General features: G+C 51.1%; 1 protein-coding gene across 1 annotated transcript in view; it reads left to right on the plus strand.

The window, feature by feature from the left end:
• Positions 1-3,447: 3,447 nt before the first annotated feature.
• The window catches only part of NKAIN4 (sodium/potassium transporting ATPase interacting 4), a 90,463-nt gene continuing 72,541 nt past the window's right edge, over positions 3,448-21,369 (plus strand). The window contains exon 1 of the mRNA XM_044455421.1: positions 3,448-3,501. Within this exon, the coding sequence (XP_044311356.1) occupies positions 3,448-3,501 (54 nt within the window). The remainder of the gene's footprint in view (positions 3,502-21,369) is intronic.

Here is a 21,369-nt window from a genome sequence, read left to right on the forward strand (position 1 = left end):
ATTGCTCTAACTTAACATTAATTATTGGATTTAATTAATGTTAATTCTTAATATTGCATTGTTTTAATTTAACATTGACTGTTAATCTGAATTATTGCTATTATCTGCCTTGGGAGATTTGCCGAAAGGTGTCATTGAGGTCTTTTAAATAAATGACTTAAAATGCATGTGAACCTCCAGCCTCGAAATTTCTCCGGGTTGCAACCATATTTTAAGACTGGTATGGTGTGAAACCTCACATAGATACCGCAATATACGTAATCAAGACTCTCCACCTGCATATCGGTTTTACTCTATTGTACCTTTGATTTTGTTCCATGAATGACAGAGCATTGCACTATTCCAGTGGGCAAAGGCATCTGATTTTTGCTTTCTCTCTCTTGTTAATACTCCTCATCTTTGATATATGGTCATCTCCTGGCACTGAATCTCTCTCTCTCCCTCTATCTTCATTTTTCATGTCATGCTGTGTGTAACAAGCTCAGCAAGTGTGCTTATTTTTGTGCGATGTTTTAATAGCCAAATAAAAATGTATTACCCCTCCTCATTCTGTATTGGTTATCTCGGGGGTGGAAAGAAAGATATTTATTAAGGAAAGCAAATAGATTTACAACAGAAATGTTTTGCTCTGGTATTTTGCAAGGCTGTTTTTTAAATGAAAGGAAAGGGATGTTTCTGCTATGGCTACATTTCACCCTTCGGTTCTGGGAGCTGCCATGCAACCTAACCTCCAGATTTCATTGACTTGGGTAGCGGAAGCCCCTGGTGTTTTAAAACCAGGGATTCTGACTGGCTATTAAATCTGTGTGCAGTTTAGCCCACTGCTAGAAGAGGGTCTCACTCACGGCGGAGCCTTTTAGCTACTGCTCTTGGGCGCCACCCAGGCAGCTGGCTAGACAGGGGTACTGCAACTCTCCGGAGCACCTTTGCCCTGTGAAGGCGCACATACAGTTTGCTTTGCTGCCCAGTATGTGAGCGATGTGCCTCTACAATCAAAATGGAAGACGCAGCTATACTTGCTATCTGACATACGGTTTGGCATTGCAGCTTCATTTGCTCTTTCCACTTTCAAAGGCAGTGAAAGTAGAGGACGGCTCAGGACAGGGATGGGAATACACAAGGAAGAGCAATTAGAACATTTTCTTCCCTTTTGAAATGTGGCCTGATCTTAGGAAAGAAGCTTGATGAGCCAGTCCACCCAGGACCAAAGCACTGGGGGGTAGGTGGGGGGGGGGGACGGTTAGCAGGGAGGAAAATGTGATCTGCCACCCCCTCAGACTTCTCTCTTTCCTCTAAGCTCAGTGGCCATCCTCAGGACAGCAGGTGGGAACATTGATTTTCCCAGCAATGATATATTATTGTGAGCAATCCCAGTTCTAATATGAAGCATTTGGAGGGGCGTCCAGTTTAAACGGGTACCTGAGACTCAATGGCTTTACAAAGACCTGCAAAAGAAGTGTAAGGGTGATTGCAGGCAAGAAATTCAGAGAAAACTGGGACTTGGGTGGCAATGAATGAGCAAGAAAAAATCATCCAGTGTAAAGACATGCAGACACCAAGGCCAAGATCATCCAAGCAATCCTAGTCCCAAGCACAAACTGTAGGTGTGAAAGGCCAGACAGTGAACTAAGGAGACAGGAAGAAAATGGATGGCGCTGGGGGAGAGCTTTGTGAATGCCCTGGGCATCCGGACCAGCAAGTGAGTCCTAGATCAATCAAGCCAGAACTTTCCCTAGAAGCAAAAATGGCAAAACTGAGGCTGTCTTAGTTCAGCCACGTCATGAGAAGGCAAGCTTCCTGGAGTGGATTGCCATGCTGGGAAAAATCCGAGACCGAAGATGCCAGACCCAATAGGAGATGGATGGGATCCATCAAGGAAGACGCAGCCTTGAGCTTGGAAGGACTGAACGGAGCTGTCATGGACAGGGCGTGTCATGGGTTTTCATTCATAGGGTCACCTTAAGTTGGATGTGTCAGCTTGCAACCCCACTACTCAAAGAGTGCCGACAAGGCATCCCTGTGTGTCTCGGTTCCACTACACCGCAGGTTACTTTCGGTGAAACAGCCGCATGCAGAATCTATACGCACCGAGCAGAGACGCTGCCCTCCCTGCTTGACTTGGGTGATCTGGCGAGTCGGAGGCTGATTGTGAAGGAAGGAATTTGGTAGCTGCTGCACCTGAATTCACTACCTGAATAAAAAAGCAAAGTGAAAAAAGTCAGCCTGATGGAGGGGAGCGTGGCTCCTATAACATTTTTGCTTGCAATCTCACATCTAAACCTCCTAGATAGTACATATGTTCTCCTGCAGCCACAGTCTCAGAGAAATAGTGTCGTTTATCATCACCATGGGATGAAAACGCCCGCTTTCTGTTGCGTCTCTGTGAGATGGCTGCGCAAAGATGCAGAAAGCCTGGCTCCACAGTTCAGAAATAGCCCCTCTGACTTGGCTGATGCTTACTCCCAAGTAAGTGCATGCCGTAGTACAGCATTTACTTCCTCACCACCTTTCCTCATTTACAGAATTTTACAAGGTGGTCCAGACGACACCTTCCATTCATCACCCTGCGGTGCTTCCCAACCGCTCTTCCCAACTTGTCCTTGCTGCAGAACGAAAAAGAGGGAGCCGCTGTGCCCCATCCCTTGTGACTCCTACTCAGAGTAGACCCAGGACATTAACGGGAGCTCCCTTAGACTCGCACTGGCTAGAAGCCGATGTCTGGAAGCACGCCAGTCTGCTTAAAGGGGCTGGCGACCAACTGATGCTCGGAGAAGTGCACGCCGAAGAAATATTGCTGGACGGGGGTGTCGCGGGCTCCAAGAGGGGCTCGAGCAAGAGGACTGGTCCTGCTCGGGGGCTGAGCATTGCCGCCGAAGCGGGGGCTAACACGGGCAGTGTTCTCACGGCGAGGAACCCCCGCGGGACCCCCCGGCCGTTGCTGGGCTGCTGGCTGTGGCTTGCTCGGTGAGGCTGACTCTCCCGGCTGGGCGAGCAACAAGCCACGGTTCCGGCAAGCCACACTCAGCCCTTGAGCGCGGGCTGTGCGAACCCAGGCGGCGGCCGCCTCTCGTCACTGCAAGCCGTGCCTTCCCCACGAAGCGAGAAGGGCCCCCATCCCTGGGCCAGCATTGCCCTTTTAAGATCGTATTCCCCCCCCCCCCATCTCCCACCCACTCATCCATCCATCCATCCATCCATCCATCCGAGGTAGAGGTTTCCTGAGGGGCTTTCACAAAGCGCCTGGCCGTCAGCAGCAGCTGTTCGCCCGGCTCAGCCCAGCCCAGCCCAGCCCGGCCGCCGCCGCCTGAAGAAGGACAAACTCCGGCGAGGAAGTCCGGCCGGGCGGAGATGGTGGACGGGGCGTCCGGCTGAGGCTCGCGGGCGGGCGGGCTGCCGTGGGAGGTGCTGGTCGCCTGCGCGGGGCTCCCGCCACCGAGCGCGGAAAGGATGGGATGCTGCACCGGGCGCTGCACGCTGATTTTCCTCTGCACTTTGCAGCTGGTAAGTGGCGGCGCCTCCGGGCGCCCGCGCTGCGCTGCGCTCCGTGCGCGCGGGGAGAGGGGTGCGTGGCGAGGAGAGGGGCGCCCCCGCTGCCGCCGCGGGAGACGCGGCCCGGGGACTCCGGGAACCGGCCGCCCCTCTCCTCGGCGGGGTACCCACAGAGGGCTCCGTGGCTGCGGGGGCGTCTTCTTTGAACCGTCGTGGCGCGCTTGGCCGAGCCCCGTTCCTCCCGCAGACGCTCCCGATCGAGGCGAACATGTCCTTACTGCATAGCGCCCCCGTCTTTCCCCCTCCCGGGCAGCCCCCCTTTCAGCCTGCCAACAACCCTGTGAGGTAGGTAGGCACGAATGGACCCGAGCGTCCCCTCTGCCCCGTTTCTGAGGCTCAAGCTAGGACGCCTTCCTGATCTTCCTGCCTTTTCTTCTCCCGAGCAGAAGCGTTGCAAAGAAGTAGAGCCCCTCCTCGTGTTCTGGGCCCCCATCCCCTGAGCCTGCTTTGCACATTCGGGGCAGACCAGGCACTTCGTGGGTCCTTGCACACTGCTAGTCTCCAAGCATTGTGTCGCTCCATGCAGTTACGTTCCGATTAAATTCCCAGCTCTGTTGCTAGAAGCGTGTCGTTTCCTCCGCTTGAAAAGGCAGCCCAGATTAAACCAGAATAGCCACCAGCTCACTGGCTGGAGGACTCCTGGTCTGTGGCGAGAGTTAGGATGTTCCTTTCTCACTCAGTGGCCCCCTCGCTCCACTAGTGCTCAACATGCTTTCAAACCACCCACTGCCGATAGAAGAGCCATAAAGTAGATTTGCACCCATTCAGTTCTTTCCTATGTTTCTGGGTTAGTGATTGTCCCATCATGGAACCTGGTGTCCGTCTTGTTCCAAAGAAATGAAGCCAACAATCTTTTCCATGGATTGGCATAGACTAGATCCACTCTTCTAACAATACTTTTGGAGATCTGTTTGTGTGTAAACTGGTTAAAAGATTCTACAGACTAACTGATCCCTGGTAAATCATTTCTGTACAGACCTCTGCAAGTCAGCCCTATAACCCTTTCCCTTGCATTTTCTTTTCCCTTCTTCTGCTTTCATGAGAAGGAGAAAAGCACCTCTAGATAAGATAGTACGACAGTTTATGTTCATTGTCTTCATTTTATTGTTATTTAAAATTAGCCAGTGTGATCCATAATCCCACTGTTGATGGATAAACATATGGTGATTTCTGAGTGACCAGGTGGCACAGCAGAACTGCTGTCCTTTAGAAGGAGTACAACTTCTTTTTTCTCCAAAGTGGCAACATGTCCAGTCCACCTTTGAATTATTCCAGATTTTTAATTTTTAGAGAGCCACATGCAAACTTCCCAAAGTATGATCTGGTCCTTCTTGTGCCTGAGAGAGCTTTCTGCAACTTGCTATGTAAATCCGCTCAGTTTAATGTTCAGCCCTAAAGGAAACACAGAGAGCCAATGTTCAAGGGCTCCCAAACAAAAGATACCTGGTTGCCAAATTCCTTCCAAAATCCTTGTCTTTTAGAGTATGAGCAGCACAACCCCAGAAATGACAGCCTTTTCATTTTAATAATTTGTTTGTCCTTGGAGGCAGTTACTGATTTTTTTCCTAAGTTTCATCTAAGTTTGTTTTAATGATTTTTTAAACGGTGGCAAGGAGGGTGAATTGGGATCTGGCTACTTTATTTGATTGGGGAGTAGGAACGGCTTGGTTATTCAGCTTGATATAAACTGCAACCGAATGGGCATCCTATTTAGCCCCCTCTCTCTCTATGCAAGGGAAAGGGCTGAAGTTCCACGCATATTCACTGGAATACTCATGATGGGAAAAGCTGCCAAAGGTCATCATTTATATTGAGTAGCATATAAGGCTCCATTGAGTGTGTTAATTCTTTTTTCCCTGTTCGGCTGCACAGCATGTGCTCTGCCAGTGGGGCTGGGATGTGTGCCAGTTTGCAACAAACAGCTTGAAACATTCTCAGCCTTATGGATTGGGGAAAGAGTCTGTCCGCTTGGGAGAAGGGGGATTCTTGTCTGTACGGTGAAGTGGATGGCACGTTTCTGTCCAAGCGATGCCTCCGCCCCACCTCTCTGGGCTTTCTACATACTAGCTGGTGGTGGGCACTGATGAACAAAGGTTGGCTGTTTTATGATTGTCTGGAGATTCAGCTTACAGCTGGAGGGTCCCCTACATGTCAATTTCCAATGGGCGACAGGGTCTCTTTGGCCTTAAAAGGGCAATGGCCCATGCATGCGCCTTGTTTCCTTGGGAAGCCGGCACCTCCCCAAATCTGCTTCCTTTTCAGGCCAGACGCATTCACTCCTGCTTAAGGGAGGTGTGACTTCCAATAAGCCCATTCTAAACATATTTCGACTGTAAGCATATGTCATTCATTGGGGCTGCATTCATCCACTGTCACTATTTACTAGTTGTCATTAAACTCAGACTCTAATTCTTAAAACTGAAAGCATTGATATAAAATTTGGGAGGGGAAGGAACTGCAAGGTGTCTGTATTTACTTCAGTGCAAAGCAAGAAGAGGGTCATGAGAAAATAAATAAATCTAAAATCCACAGCTGAATAATCAAAATACCACAAAAAATGTGTGAGCTTTTGAGTTCACCAGAACTTTTTGCCAGGGTAGGTGGAATGCAAAGCAGAGGGTGGGGGAATAACAGCCTGGCCCCCAAATTTAACCAGGTGTTCTGGCCATGAAGTCTGCAGATTAGATAAACCCAGTCTCAAAATGGAGATTTGCTGCCCGAGGTAGGGAATTGCAGATATTGGACTGCACACAATATTGTGTATTTACATTGTGTGCCTGAAATGTGATTGCCGTATCACCAGAGAGAAGCAGTCTGTTTCCTGCTTTATGCCTTAAGATCAAAGCTAATGTTCTGTTTATGCTCACTGCATTAAATGAGGCCGACACAATGAGAAGAAAGACAGAGCGTGTGTTTCTCTTGGACCGTGTTTATCTCTGGAATATTGTAATTGGCATTGCCCCCATCATATGCATCGTTGCATCATTGGGGCCGTCTCTTCCTTCTGTTCCCATCCCCCCGCAGCTGTAGGAGCTGGTCTTCACTTTTGACAAGCGTGGGAGTTCTCTGGTATCCAAGAGACTGAGACAAAGACCCTCTGGCATGTTTTTTCAAAAGAGACAGAGAGAGCAGAGAGAGACCCTTTTCTTCAAGAATCAGCTTGCTCTTTTTCTCAAGCCCCTTTCGGATGCCTTCACCTTAGAGACTTCCCACGGCATTTGCCTTGGTAAAAACAGGGAGGTCAAAAATGTAAAGTTCAGGGATTTCTAAAGAACTTGATCTACTAGTCTTCCCTGCTCGTTCTCAATTTTCTCCCTGAACGGGGAGATCACAAATCATTGGCAAAACTCCCACTAAGTTCCTGGGCAAAGCGGGGAGATTTGGCTTGGTGTGTTTTTGGTTGCTGTAGGCTCCGCGTGCAATGCCAGGCATCAGGCCAATAGCGCAGCTTTGAGAGCCGGATCGAGTGCATGTTGACGAGTCCGATGAATTATATTAAAAAGGAGGCAAGCAAATGTCTGAACCTGTTCAGCAGCGACAGTGAGGTGAATGCTCTTTGATCTTCGCCACGTCGGTTTCTCTGGGTGCTTCGAACTCTCTGTGGGTGTTCTTGGGGTCTTCTTGGACCTTCCCTAGTGTGAACAGGAGGAGGATCTTTCAAGAGCATCCTACTCAAGGGGCCACGGAGCCTGGCCCCACACTTAAGTCATGCTGCTTGGCATGTGCATCTTTCCTTCATCCTCACCTGTCTCCAGTCAGGAGGCCCTAGAAGGGCCTTTCCCACTGTCTGTGATGGGTCCCTTCCCACGCTGGGGTCTCGCTTCCCCATCTGAACACTCACAGCCCCACTTCCCTTGATCCTGGAATGGAGACTGGCAGAGGAAGGGCTTCATGTGTCAGGGATCCCTATCCATGACAGCTTTCATTCTGAGCTCTGCAGGAGCTATTCATGGGACTCGACTCCATCCCCAGAATAGGTCCACCAGCAGGGGGCACCACAGATGGCTTCCCAACAGCCCAGAATGAAAGGTGCTATGGGTAATGGGTCGCGTCACCCCGGCATTGCATCACCCACGTTGCGCCAACGGCAAGTGTGCCAAGTTGCCAGATGTTCATCCACTGGAACTCAAGAGACGTGGCGCCCAGGAGCCAAGAGGGGCTGCTTCACCGGTCCCTGGTGGAGCTCAGTGGGGTTCCATGGAAACTGGTAAGGGTGTGTCGAAAAATGGAGGGGAGACCTTGGCCGCTCCAGGCCAGCGCTGAGCCTCCTACGAAGTAGGGTGGCGTCACCTGCTTCCCACCCTACCAGCAGCGAGGTGGCACCTGGGGGGTAGATTTCTCCAGAGAGCCCTGCTGGCTATTCCTTCACTGTGGCATTTATAACAGCTGGAGGGCGCTGCCGACGGAGCTTTCCTGGAGCTGCTGCCAAGGCCTGGTGGCTGGGTGCCCTCCGTGCCCCTGAGCAGCTTCCCCCTCCTGGCTCGCCATGTGGATCTCTCAGGGGCCTCCAGGGGACAGGCAGGCAGGCAGGCAGGCAGCCTCTCAGCAGGAGTTCCTCCGGCTGCCAGAAGCATCTGGCGTGGCTCAGCCAGGCTCAGGTGCCCGGCTGCGGGGGGTTCCGTCCTCAGAGGCAGGTCGCAGAAGCGGGGAGGAGGGGCACAGCGTGCAGTCGGGGCTGGGGGCAAGCGGCGGGGGGAGACGGGCGTGATGACGTTGCAGCCAAGGTGTGGACGTGCTCTCCCACCTTGCATGGCGGGAGAGCTTCCAGCAGCCCTGCTCAGGATGGAGAAGACAGGGAGGAAGCCAGTCAGAGACTGCCTGCCCCCTTGGCCTTGTCTCTAGACGTCTGGGCAGTTGCCTGACCTTCCACGCTGCCCCCAGCTGCCTGCGGCCTCTCAGCCCAGCAAGCTCCACCCGTGCTCCGCCACTCTCAGCCCAGGTGCCACCCCCTGAGTGCCACCCCCTCAAGGCTTTGCCCCCTTGGCTCACAGGGCTCGTGCTCCATGGGACTCAGCAGTCCTGCCCACTTGGCCCAGCTGGGCAGACCTACAAGGCCGATACTTTAGAGGCTGGGGCAAAGAGGCGCTGGCGCCACATTGTCTAGGCCCGAGCAAGAAGCAGAGGGAGAAGCAGGTTGCAGCAATGCCCAGGAGAAGCAGTTCCTGGGGGCTTCTGGGGTGCCATCGCAGGGGCCCAATCGTGGAGCCATTGACGGGGTTCTGCCACGAGCTCCATCCTCCCTGGGGCCACACGGTTCGTGTCACTGTGAAGCTTAAACGGATACCAACTTTCCAAGCCCTTCCAAGACCTGTCGTGAAAAATCCAAGGAAGCCACTCCCATCCATCCCACCTTGTCAGTTTGATGGTACCCGAAGGCAGTTTCTTGTGTTTAGTCTCTTTCTACAAGGGGGTGGTGGAGACATGTTTCAGCTTCAACTCTCTGGGACCTGTGTTAGCGTCCTGTCTGCTAGGGAGATAGGACCAGCAGTCCCGATTTGTTGATGCGATGATGATTTTGGACTCCAAGTGAGAGTCTGGACGTAATTATGGAAGTGCTGGGCAGGCCGAACTCCACTCCCATTCGCTGGAGTCAGCACTGAGGATGCTATCTTGGGATGCAGCTGCACAGAAACACAGAAAGCAGGAAGTATGTCTGTGTTTCATGGACTCCTCATTATTTTTTCTCCCTTGGCAAGTTTTGGAAACTATATGTTCCTCTTTTTAAATTTATGTATTCATTTATTTCCACCCATGCTTTTGACTGACCTTGTTATGCATGCCATGGGGAATATTAAATGCCTGTCTCAGGATGTATATTATGGGAAAAGCTGCAGATCACTAGCTGAAGTTGGCTGCGCTCATGGGTATGAAGGTGGGCTGATAAACTTAAGTGCTGGTTCCTATTAACCGTGCAGGTGTGGAAGGGCGTTCCAGCTGTGTTCAACCAACATTGGCCAAATGAGGCCCATGGTGATGACTGTGCTCAAGGACCTTGGGCTGAGCACCAATTCTGACACCCTGTTTCCCTTCGCAAAGAAAATGTGGGGATGACTAAATGCAAATGAGGCCAAGATGCAACGCTCGCGGGACCTTTCTGAGAAATCCTCGTCCCTTGGATTCTAATGTGTCATGTTTCTGCGATTGTGCTTCAGTCTTATTTATTAGATTTCATTTGACCCCAGCTTTTCTCTAAGGTGCTCAAGGCTATGTATCCAGTTGTCTCTACCCCATCATTAGTCAAGTCCTCACAACTTACCTGTGAGGTAGGCTAGGCTGAGAAAGAGTCACCCAGTAACATTGATGGGGGGATGGGGATTTGAATATGGGCCTCCTTAGACCTAATCCTGTGGCAACAAAGGTGAGGGCTTTCTTGGTGGCGGCCCCCATCTATGGAACAACCTCCCCACAGCAGCCCAGCTGGCACCAAATCTGCCATCTGTTTGGCACCAGTTTAAGGTGGCCCTCTTCTCTGAAGCCTTTACAGACTTGCTTCGTCACCCGGGGGCATTACCCATTCCTCTGTTTCTGCAAAGTCTTTCTTTGCATTGTCCATTTTATCTGTTTTAAGCTTTCAATGCTTTCTGTTTTTCAATTCTTAATGAATTTTGATTGCCTGCTTTTATGGATTGTTGTGCAGCACTTGGATCACTTTGACTACGGGGCTGCGTAGAAATGAAACGGACCAATGCTCTAACCCAGCCTTCCCTAGCCAGATGACCTTCAAATGCCTCATACTGGAGCACCCATGATTCTGGGTGCTAAGCATTCTAGTCCAACACACTCAAAGGTATCCTGGTTAAAGAAGATAGCTCTAACCACTACACCACCATGGCCATTTATTTATTTATTTATTTATTTATTTATTTGAAGCGTTTATAGACCATCCCATTACTGGCGTCTCGGGACGGTTTTTGCATGCACGAAGCAAGGGCAAAAATCACTGGAGAAGCTGTGTGTGCGTGCACACAGGCAAATCTCAGCCCTTTTCAGGATCCCTGTGAGGACCACCCAATGGCAGAGATGGGGGCCATGTTTGCTCTTACTGCAGCAGAAGCCTGGTGGGAGAGCAACGGTGTTACAAATAGTCAAGTGCTGAGATGATCCAATGGATGGAATCCCATGATGTGGACTTTCAGGGCAACGTCGGATTGGAAAGTTCCTGCAATATTTTCCTGTTGCATTAGTTAACTTGCATTTTAAAAAATCGCTTTGTATCAGAGAACTGTCTGATGCGCCAACCTGGTGCCTTCCCGGTGTTTGAGAATACAACTCACTGCATCCTGATGTTTGGCCACTGGGGGCAGCTGGTCGGAGAAAGCTGCCCTAGAGAGGAATCAAATCGAGCTGTTTGTTCTCCTTGTATTTGGCAAGCGGCAACATTTGTTTTAAAACATCCCGTGTTGTTATTTTTTGTCCCAATGCCCCGTAAGTATTTACCCTGAAATATTTGAGGGGAAAATGAAAGCACACTTGGATGGCTGTAGGAGAAGTCCGATCTGGAGCTCCAACCTTGAGATTTGTCTCAAAGCAGAGTCGATATTTGTCTCCATCCATTGGATGCCTGTAATCCTCTGACCTCGGAGGGGTTAAGGGCAGCCACATGGATTGCCGAATTTGCATTAAAAAGGGTCTATTAAAATTCCCAAGAATTCTCAGACTTGATCTTGGCTTGGCGCTCTTCTTGGCCAGGGCCAAATGTGGCATAGAAGTCTGGGGAAATACAAGAGAGCGGGATTCTGGCCAGATCACTGCATCTCTCCCTGCAAGTTGCAGATGATAGTCCCCATTCAGACATGGTGCTCCCTGGGTACTTCGGGCAAGTCATTCACTCTCAAGCTAACCTACATCGCAGGGTTGTTGTTGTGAAGTTAACAATGGAGCTATGCAAACTTCCTTACACAAGCTTCCTCACAAGAGGAAAAATGGTAGGCAGTAAATGCAAGGTAAAATAATAATAATAATAGACATTTCAAGTACCTGCAAATGTAATAGTGGGATATATTTTCCTTATGTTGCTTAAATTTTAGGGCAAAAAGCCAAAGCTATTGCAAACTGTTGACAAATGAATACATTTGAGGGCTCCAATGAACTGTGCATGATACGCTGAAAGTCATTTATCTACATCTGTGAAACAGCCAAGCTTTCCTAATGTTATATTTGCAATTGGCATCCATTCCTTGTTACTAATGAACTTATGAAATGGATTGCTTTTCCATGGGAAAATAAAGCAGTGCAGAATTTGCCAGAAAATGTTCCATCCCACTGCCCATTTCATATTGTAAGTTGGCAAACACGTTTTTACATGCTTCTGTGCCCTGAAAACTACTTAAGAATATAAGAGCTTTGTCGGATCAGGTCAAGGATCGCTTTAGTCCAGTGGTCTTCTCTGTTTTTGAGGAGAGCCAGGTTGGCAGAAAGTTCAGTGTAGGAGCAGCCCGTCCCCTAAGACAGCCCTGCCTGTCTTCCCCCACCCACCTCGTCTCTTCCTTGAGGCTGGCTGCGTTTGTCTCACTTCTCATCCCCGCAGCTTCATCCATCAGCCCCCTTCCGTCTTCTCTCCCACCCCGTTGCACTCTGCAGGGCAGCCCAGTTCTCCAGAGAGGTACATGGGCTGGAAAAGCAGCCGACACAACTCTTGGGAGAGGGGTCCCTGGCCAGATGCTGGCTCTGAAGGGTGTTTTCTTGGAGCCAGCCACTGCGGAAAGGCGGTGAAACACTGATGCCTGGACCACAGGTTTTCTGGCTGTATCGTACGGCGTGCCGGTTACAGATGCGGGAGTGGGTGGGCCTTCGCACCTGTCGGCTTCTCCAAACATCATCCTGCCAATAGTCTCATAACCATTTCCCATTCTCATTTGTGACTGCCACTTGTTTTGCACAAATACAAAACCTGCACAGATTTGTGCCAATCTCCCCAGATTTGCACAAATGCCACACACTCCCCCCTCCCCGCCCCAAGCTGAACTGGGGTTGCTTCAAGCCACTGAGGACATGCACACGTATTTGGAAATGTGTGCCAGCTGAGCTGGGGATTGAGAATGACATGAGAGTGTTCACGTGTTTGCAAATGCCAAGGGAGGATGCAGGCTCATGCTGCTCCCATGTTCAGAGCTTTGGACAGGGGACTTCAGCATGTTTTGCAAGCAAAACGGAATTTCTCACATGCTGCTGGCTTGCTGTGGAAGGAACTGGGGACTGGCTGCAGCTGCGAGGGAGGGCGGGAGGGAGGGAGGGAAGGGGTGGAAGAGCTGCCAGCGGTACTGATAGGGAGGAAGGGAGAGAGCGGGTCCTCCTGGCAAGGTTGGGAGCATGCGATTTCTAGCTCCTTCCTGGCCATCACCTGGGCTTTCGCTAGCCACCTGTGACTGTATGCCAGTGGGAAGCCCAGAAGCCAGACAGGGATGCAGTAGTGCCCCCCCCCCCCCGCACCAGCAACTGGCAAACAGAGGCGTGTGACCTCCCCTATGAGATGTCCCAACCTGTCCTCATACCTGGTTCAGCAGCAAAAGGCTTGGATAGAATATTTCTCCTGCTATGTTAGTCTTTGATTAGGGAGATCCGTGTGAGTTTAAAATCATGTCTCTCACTTAATGCAATCTAAAATTGAATGATCCATGTTGCCTCCTCAGCATTCTCCTTCAGGTTGGCCCTTGGGCCTTTTGGAACCGGAGCAGCCTTTTGCCCAAATCTGCACTGGCGGACACGGTGGTTTGGGCCAGGGGTCTGAACAGTGGCCGTGCCCCTCCTGCGACCCACCTCCCCGAGTCAGGCAGAGACCCAGTTAGTGGCTTGCAGCCTAACCGCTGAGGAACACTGGAACAGTCAACATGGGTGCCCCATTTCGATCTACCCCACACTTTTTCTTCTTTTGAGGAATACAAACTGTAGCAGTGCAGGAGTGGGTGAGGGGTCCCAGTGAGGGCTGTGGCGCATGGGGAGGGGGGACTGACCATCTCCCCGATGCAAATGGCATCTTTGGGGATCAAAAGTGACTTGTGGAGGGGTTTTGTGGGAAAAGAGTCACCTTCCCCCTTCTCCATGTACCATGAGATGACCTGCATCTGGATTTCTTTTGTGTACCTCTCAAGGCTGCTCTTTCTAAAAACAAGTCCTGGATAAACTGTCACATGGCAAATGATGTTTTGTCTAAGCCAAAAGCTCCAAGTTTCCTAAATGGGATGGGATGACAAGCCTTTACTTATACAGCAGAAAAACTGTGCCCCGTGGGATATGGCTGTGGGGAGGCGGTGCTCATGAAAGGCACAATCCTACACATGCTTAGACAGAAAAGGTTCACAACATCCAGCGTCCCCCAGCTGGCCTGGCTCGCTGGGGAATGTTGGGTGTTGTGGGGCTAAGGATGCCAAGACCAAGCCACATCCAGCTCTTTGCACTCCCCGACTCCTTTCTTGTGCTTAGCCCTGGCCAGGAATTGATCTGAGCAGAGATCAAGTCTGTGCATGCTCAGGAACACCAGTCGCTTCTCTGTGCAAAGCACACCAAGTATGCAATTCTTTGGGCAAAGAATGCAAAGCCTGAACAGCACATGTGTGGAAGTGGAGTGCCATTCGCCCGGCTGGCAGGCGCATGGCGTGGGTGCAGGCTGGCCGCATGCAACCGTGAGCCGCCCCGAGGCTTCGGCAAGGGGCGGCATAGAAATGTTTTAATAAATAAAAATAAACTGCTTGGACTCACTTCCTACCCAATGCACACACAAATGCTTGGTGTGGGGCAGACGTGGGGCAGACGTAGGGCAGAGAGAAAGCAGCCCAGATTCCAGGGAGCTGAGCTAAAGAAAACTGATGGACCCCACCTCCAAATTGGATTCTTCACACATCGGGTATGCAGGCTCTTCTCTACCTGAGTGTGCATAGGTTTGCTCCCAAACTCTTATTCCCTTCGGTCCCTGGTGATACCAGACATAGAGGATCAAGCCTTCTCTCCTCTACAGACCCCACTTCTTCCCCCCACTCTTCCTCGGTCCCATCACAGCATGTTGAAGAGAAGGCAATGATGAACTTCAGGTTAGAGTCACTGCAGCGCAGGGCCACAAGGATGGTGGCTGGATTGCATGGGAAGCCATATTGAGGGAAGTGGGTCTTTTCAGCCTGCAGAAGGGGAGACTCTGAGGGGATCTGTTGGTGACATATAGGTACGTAAAGTGGTGTCACACGGAGGTGGGGAGAGCCCTGTTCTCCCCTGCAGAGGAAGGCAGGACGCGCTCCAACGGAGCAAAGCTCAGGGAGCCAAGGTTCCATTTAGATGCCAGGAAGCACTTCCTGACGGTTAGGACCCTGAGGGTGTGGAACGGGCTTCCACGAGAGGTCGTTGAGGCCCCATCGGTGTGGGTGTTCAAGGATAGGCTGGACATCCACATGGTGGGCATGCCATGAGCAAAGCTGGCTGGAGCCAGGGGGCCCTTTCTGACTTGCTCAGTTTCTACTTGCTCACTTTCTGTTTCTATGAACTTCATTCACAAGTTTTACATCCTGGCTCTCTGAGGCATGAAGCCACTTCCACAGAAACAACTATTGGGCAGTACCAACCACCACTTAAAATAACCATCTCATAAACGGCAGTCACTAAAAAGGTTCATTGCACAGCAGTGGCATTGAGAAGCTGCTCTTCCGAGACTTTGCAAAACATGTCAGCTGCATCCTTTATATCTATCGATACTGAACAGACTTCAGAGATTAAATCTTTTGAAGCACAGCGCAACGGGCTCTTCAGTGGAGGAAGGCTGCCTGGTAAGCCGATGGCAGACAGATGCAGAACCAGGTTAAAATTTGGGTGGAGCCTAAAAGATCTGCATCAAAATCTGACTTAGATGAAAAGAGGGGATTTTCAACAGACTGTTATTTTTGGTGTTGCCGCATCACTGCAAACCAGGAGGCATTTCTGACTCTGTCCATCCGAGCTGCAGTTCATGTCATTGTTTTGTACCTCTGACTATCAGAGGAAGGACCATCTTCCCCAGCTTCAAGAGACACCTCAATTCCCACATTGGAGAAGAAGCTGGGTGTGTGGCAACCGTACAGCCAGCCAAGGCACCTGTCCAGAATCGGTATTATGTGTTACGACCTTCTGGTCCCTAAAGGTCCATCTCTCTTAAAGGGCCTTGATCCGTTTTAGCAGCTCTGAGCTCTGTGACAACACAGACTTGACTGTCACAGGATGGCGCCTTCCCAACCAGAATCCTTAAAATCCAAAGATGGGAAGCCAGCTCTGCAAACAAGGCAGCCAGTCTTGGGACCTTCCTAAGGATGTGAGAACTTTGGGAAGCCCGACGCCCCTCACCCTCCAAGGTCCCTCCCAAATATTCCTGTAGACAAAAACCCAGCTCCTTATGGTGGGAAACCTCAATTCCTCTTTCAGATTTCAAGAGGAGGCTCATACAACATTCCTGCAAAAGATCATTGCAGATTTTCTCGCACAGAAAACTAGGTATCTGGCTGAAGGGTTCCGATGCCTTCTCCTTGCTCTGCTAATATTTCTGTGTATGCAGAAGTACCCCTCCCGCTCTTCCACGTGCCCACACAGGTCTCAAGCCTCAGTTTCATCCATGCTCTGCCTTCCATGCCACCAACTCAGAATGTTTCTTCACTCGTGGTGTATCAGGGAAATGCGAACATGGGGTGTTTGCAAAGAACTGATCCACATCCCCACATACATTGCAAAGTGGCACAGCCCCACGAGAAGACTGTACCATGTCAGAAACGGTGCATGTGTCAAAACTAGGACTTCCCTCCAAAGTGTCCGCTTTCCTCTGGACCTTCTCCTGCTGCTTAACTCAGCCCTGCCTTTCATCAAGTCCAAGGCTTGGACACATTTACTTCTAACTGAAGCCTACTAACGCTCTGCTTGTGCCGAAAAACAGAACTGCCGGCAGGCAGGCAGGCAACCCTCTGGATGCGACATAATCCAGACATAGTCTTCCAAGTGCTCCCATCACATGACCACTTTCCCAGGGATTGTCCCATCTGCCACCTTCACTGCAGGCGGCTACCGCCCATCTGCTTGGTGATCAGGTGCTGATGAGCACAACAGCACCAGGTGGGATGCTTGGAAAAAAACGCAAAAGGTCCTCAACTAATTAGCTGCACCACACACACACACACACACACACACACACACACACACACACACACAGAGAGAGAGAGAGAGAGAGAGAGAGAGAGAGAGAGAGAGAGAGAGAGAGAGAGAGAGATTAAATAACCAGTAGTTTTTGCAATTTTGATTAGAGTAAACATACATTCAGAGTGTGTGTTTTATTACATATATATAAATTGTTCCTGGCAGCAAAATGGTTAGGAGCGAAGGGTATTCCCCATATTTCAGGGAATTAAGCACATCTCTGGATTTGGGCCTGCATGTGGTGAGACAGATGCACAGCATGCAAGCCCCTTAACTTATTTTTCCAAGCACGTCTGAGACTGAGAGTCGCCCTCTCCTTCACAGGGAAGATGATGGGACCTTTCTCAAATTTCACGGGCAATCCAGTTCTCTTGCAGAGTTTGGGTCGGGGTTGGACTGAGGGATTTTTCTCACTGGGAGCCTCACTGGGCCAGTCCCTGTTTCTCAGCCTAAGCTACCTCGCAGGATTGTTGTGAAGGTAAAGTGGGGTGGGGTATACACAGCCCTGAGGTCCTCTAAGTAAGGGAGTCTGCAGACTTTGGCCCTTATCAGCTAGCAACCGCATGCCAGTTCTGCAGAGATGAATACTCTGAGAGGAGGCTAGAGAAACTGAGCTTCTTCAAAGCCCTTGCATTCATTAAAGTCCAATGTTTTCTAGAAATGCATTCCTTAATTCTTTGGCTCCGTCCACAGGCTCATTAACAGTATCAATAATACATTGATAACCCCAGTTTTAGTATTATGAAAGAGCAAAACTTCTCCCAGTCCAGTTTTTCCCACATCATGCCTCATTTTATACAATTTAGATTCTGAGAGTGCCATGACAGTGGATAGGACTTCACTAGAGCTGGGTGGCTAATATGCAATGATGAAAGGAGCTCTGATCATATTTTATTAATGTCTATTAATTAATTAGAGGTGGCACGGCTTGGCAGTCAGCAGTTAATGGCTATTGTCCCTGCAGTTAGAGATGGTAACAAGACTAAAGGTCCCAGTTCGACGTGGAACTTCCCTTTCCAAACTGGAGTGCCATCACTGGGAAAGTTATCAATTCTATTTGCAAAGCGTCATTTAAACAGCCAGGAGGTGGGATTTAGGTTTCCAGCAATGATAATGTCAAGACCGGGATTGGATTTGTCTTGGTAGAAGTGCACATGGTCTTTGTCGCAGTGCTTGAGCCCCATCATTCAGGCGGAAGAGAGAATCCACATGAATAAACTGGTGCGGACCATTCCCATCTCCACCAAGAGCAAGTCTTGGGTAAAGCGAATGGGTCTTCATTGCCTTTCCAAGAGCAAGCAGTCTCCAAATTCTTTGCAATGCAACAAGCACAGCTCACAGTGATTGATGGATGGATGGATGGATTGTGACATGTATACTGTGCCATGATACATGGCTATTCTCTTGTATATTTTATCCTCACAACAACCCTGTGAGGTAGGCTGTGCTGAGTCCTTGACAGGCCCAAAGTCACTCAGTGGCTTTGTGGCCAAGTCAGGCCTGGAACCTCCATCTCCCGAGTCCCCTTCCACCACCCCAACCGCCGCAACACGCGGATTCTCACACACATCCTGTGACCTGCTACTGTGAGGACCACTGCGGCTTTCAGAGGGAGTGGGGAAGTCGGGGGGGGGGGGCAGAGGCTGCCCACCCGCCTGCAAATCAAAGGCTGCCGCCATGGCGCCTCTGCTTACAGGTTCCGCTGCACCATTGCAGAAGCACAAGGAAAGGAAGCCCACCAGGGACATTGGCGTGATCGCTCCTCTCCTCGGCTGGGCGTACGGATTGCTTGCCCTCCTGCACTTCACAGGGGAAGGCAGACCCCCTCGGGGACCTTCTGATCCCCCCAGTCTCACACCAAGGAGCTCTCCCAGCTCTCCCACCCTGCCAGCTCACTGCTGCAGGGCCCGTCTCTTCCCTGCCTGGTTTACTCGCACTGGCCTTCCCTTCCAGGATCTGAAAGGTGAGCGGCTGTGCACTCTATTGCTGCATTTTTACCGTGTTACATGTATACCCGGCCTTTTTACGTCTTGCTTCTCCTCCTCTCCACCTGATCTTCACAAACACAACAACCCTGTGAGGTAGCTTGGGCTGAGAGTAAGTGACTGCTAGCTCCGGGACCTTTACGCTTACAACATTTTTTAAAGTGAAATTGTAAGGAGCATAAGCTGCGAGAAGCAAGTTTCACAAAATCTGGCCGGAGAGCATGCAGCGGATGCCCCGGCCCTTGCTTGTGAGGTTCCTGGCACAAGGAGCCTGCCGATCTCAGCGGTGCCGTAAGACCACTTTTATGACTCTAAATAAATAATGACGAGAATCAGCAGCCCCGGAGGCCTCAGCTGGAGCAACGTGCGGTGACTCCCATTAACTTCTGGAGCCCCCACCCTCTTTCCAAATGGCCTCTTTCTGCAGAATACATCTGGCTGCTTTGCAATCGCAGTTCGTAATCGTGGACGGGCTAGCCAAAAGTCAGCTGCTCCAAGCACTCCCTCAGGCAGCAAAGGCCAAATGCAAGATGGGGTCAGAAGGGCAGCCTTCCCTGCCCCCTCTTCCTGGAGATGTTCTGGGTGAATCCAGATGGAGGAATGGAGCCGCCCCTTCTCTGGCTACCTCCTGTCACTGCGGCCGGGTGAAATGTCAGAAGCACAATGCCCAGGGCAGGTGAGTGGAGCGAAAGCCCCGCGCGCACCGTGCCCAGGAGCGTGTGGGGACGCGGGAAAGGGGATGGCCGACACCGTCATGCCCAAGTTCACCCAGCTCCTGCTTTTTCCATGGCAAAGTTCATTCTGTCCCACTTCTCCGCACTGGCGTTTTTTTAGTCCACACAAACACGTGTCCGCACTTCCATGCCTGGTTTTCTATGCCACCCCCACACACATTTGGCTCTTGTTTTCTGTGTGCATTTGCGTGCATTTTTCCAAAAATCCTCCTTTTGCCGCACAGTTTTTCTTTGGTGAACTGCACTGCAACTTGCCGGAAAGCCCAGGGGCCGCGTCTCACTGCTTGCAGGTTCAGGAATGGTGGATTTGGAAAGTTCCCAAACGACCAAAGCCCAGGAGCTGAGGGTCAAAACAGGCATCCCAGTTACAGTCTAGCAGTGACGTCCTTCTTCCCCCACCCGATTTTTATGGTGCAGGAGGGAAGGGGGCCCACTTTTGGGTAGGGGGCTGCTTGGATCCCTGGACCAAGGCTGACAGTCCGGGGGACACCAAGGGGGCCGAGGCCATGTCCTCGCCACTTCTCCACGTGCTTTCCGCACAGAGAAGGGGGCTGAGCCAGGGCTGGCAGCAAACACCCGTTCAGTCCCCAGCCAAGCAGGGTTTCTCCCTCTGGTGCGTGTTGCATCACAGCACTGCTGTGTGCCCATGTCTTAGGACCAGAGCTGGACCTGCCGCAGGGTAAGGGGGAGCCCAGTCCAGTCATGGGGAGCCCCGGACTGCCCAGCTGCTGAAACACTTGCAGGCCAAAGGAAGGTGATACGGCCTTGCAGGAGGGGTCTATTTGCAGCTTGAGCAGGTGAGAACCAGGTGATGGGCCAGGTTCCCTTTTGGGGAGATCAGCAGAAAGGAGTTTTAGGGCTCCTCCCTGCGGACAGCTTGCATGGAGATCCGTGCCTTAAGTGCTTGGAAGACTTATCCTGTTCTGCCTGGAATCTTGTGTGGTTAAGCTTGGACTTGCAATATATTGTTGGGGCGCCAGTTCGGTATGAATTCTAGCCCTAGGACTGTTTCTTGATCAAAGCTGCGTGATGATAACATCTGCTTTGGCCATTTGATTTATTAGGGGTTATAAACATGGTAACCTCTAGCACAGGCTCTGGAAAACTGATCTTGGTAACCTGATAACAGAGAGCCCTGTTGTAGCCCCGGTCAACGTGCGGAGAGTTTGAGAAAGCTGTGCCCAACGGTGCTCGGTCCCACCGGCTGGATTGGGACCAGCATGGGCCAGAATAAGCTTGTGGGCAGGAGGTTGCCCTCCCTTGCTCTAGAGTAGGCAGAGGGACCCAATCTGGATCGTAAACTCTCCCACACTAGGGCTCCAATCTAGATCGGGGACCCTGAACCTACTCTAGAGTTATCAAGGCGAGATGGGAAGAGACCTAGCAGGTACACCCAGCTTCAGAGATTCTGCTTTGGCCCATCGTGGCAGACCCAGCGGGAGATCAGAGCTGGGGGGAGATGTATGCCCAGTTGGGGGTCACTTGGGAGGAAGGGCGGGCTCAATGTTCTAAGGGCTCCGGGAGATTAGAAGCTGAGATGGGCTGACCACAGGCTCACCATCAAGGGGATAAGCCAGATAAAAGGGAAGCAAATGGGGAAGGGAGTGAACTGCTGCAGTGGAGCAGCTTCATCCAATGGATGGGGGTCGGTCAGTTGGTCAGTCTCCCCCCTGCGTGGCGTTCCTGGGAGACAGGGGGTGCAGCAATGGTCACCGTGTGTCCACATAAGCTCCCCACAGCCTGTGCCTGCAGCCCAGTCCCACTAGCCCTAACCAGGCCCAACTGTCCCATGGTTCCTCTCCAGGATAGGTGACCGTGGTCATTCCCAGTCTCACTGCCTAAGTTCCTTTACCAGGAAATGGTGGAGACTGAAGCTGCACCTTTCTTTATGCAAAGCTTGCGAGCACTGAGCTGGAATCTCCCAGAAATCCCTAAGTCAGCTAAGCCCAGGGCTCCAGGGCTTCAGA

This window comes from Varanus komodoensis, unplaced genomic scaffold, assembly GCF_004798865.1.
Source record: "Varanus komodoensis strain SLA01 unplaced genomic scaffold, ASM479886v1 scaffold8, whole genome shotgun sequence".
Lineage (NCBI taxonomy): Eukaryota > Metazoa > Chordata > Lepidosauria > Squamata > Varanidae > Varanus > Varanus komodoensis.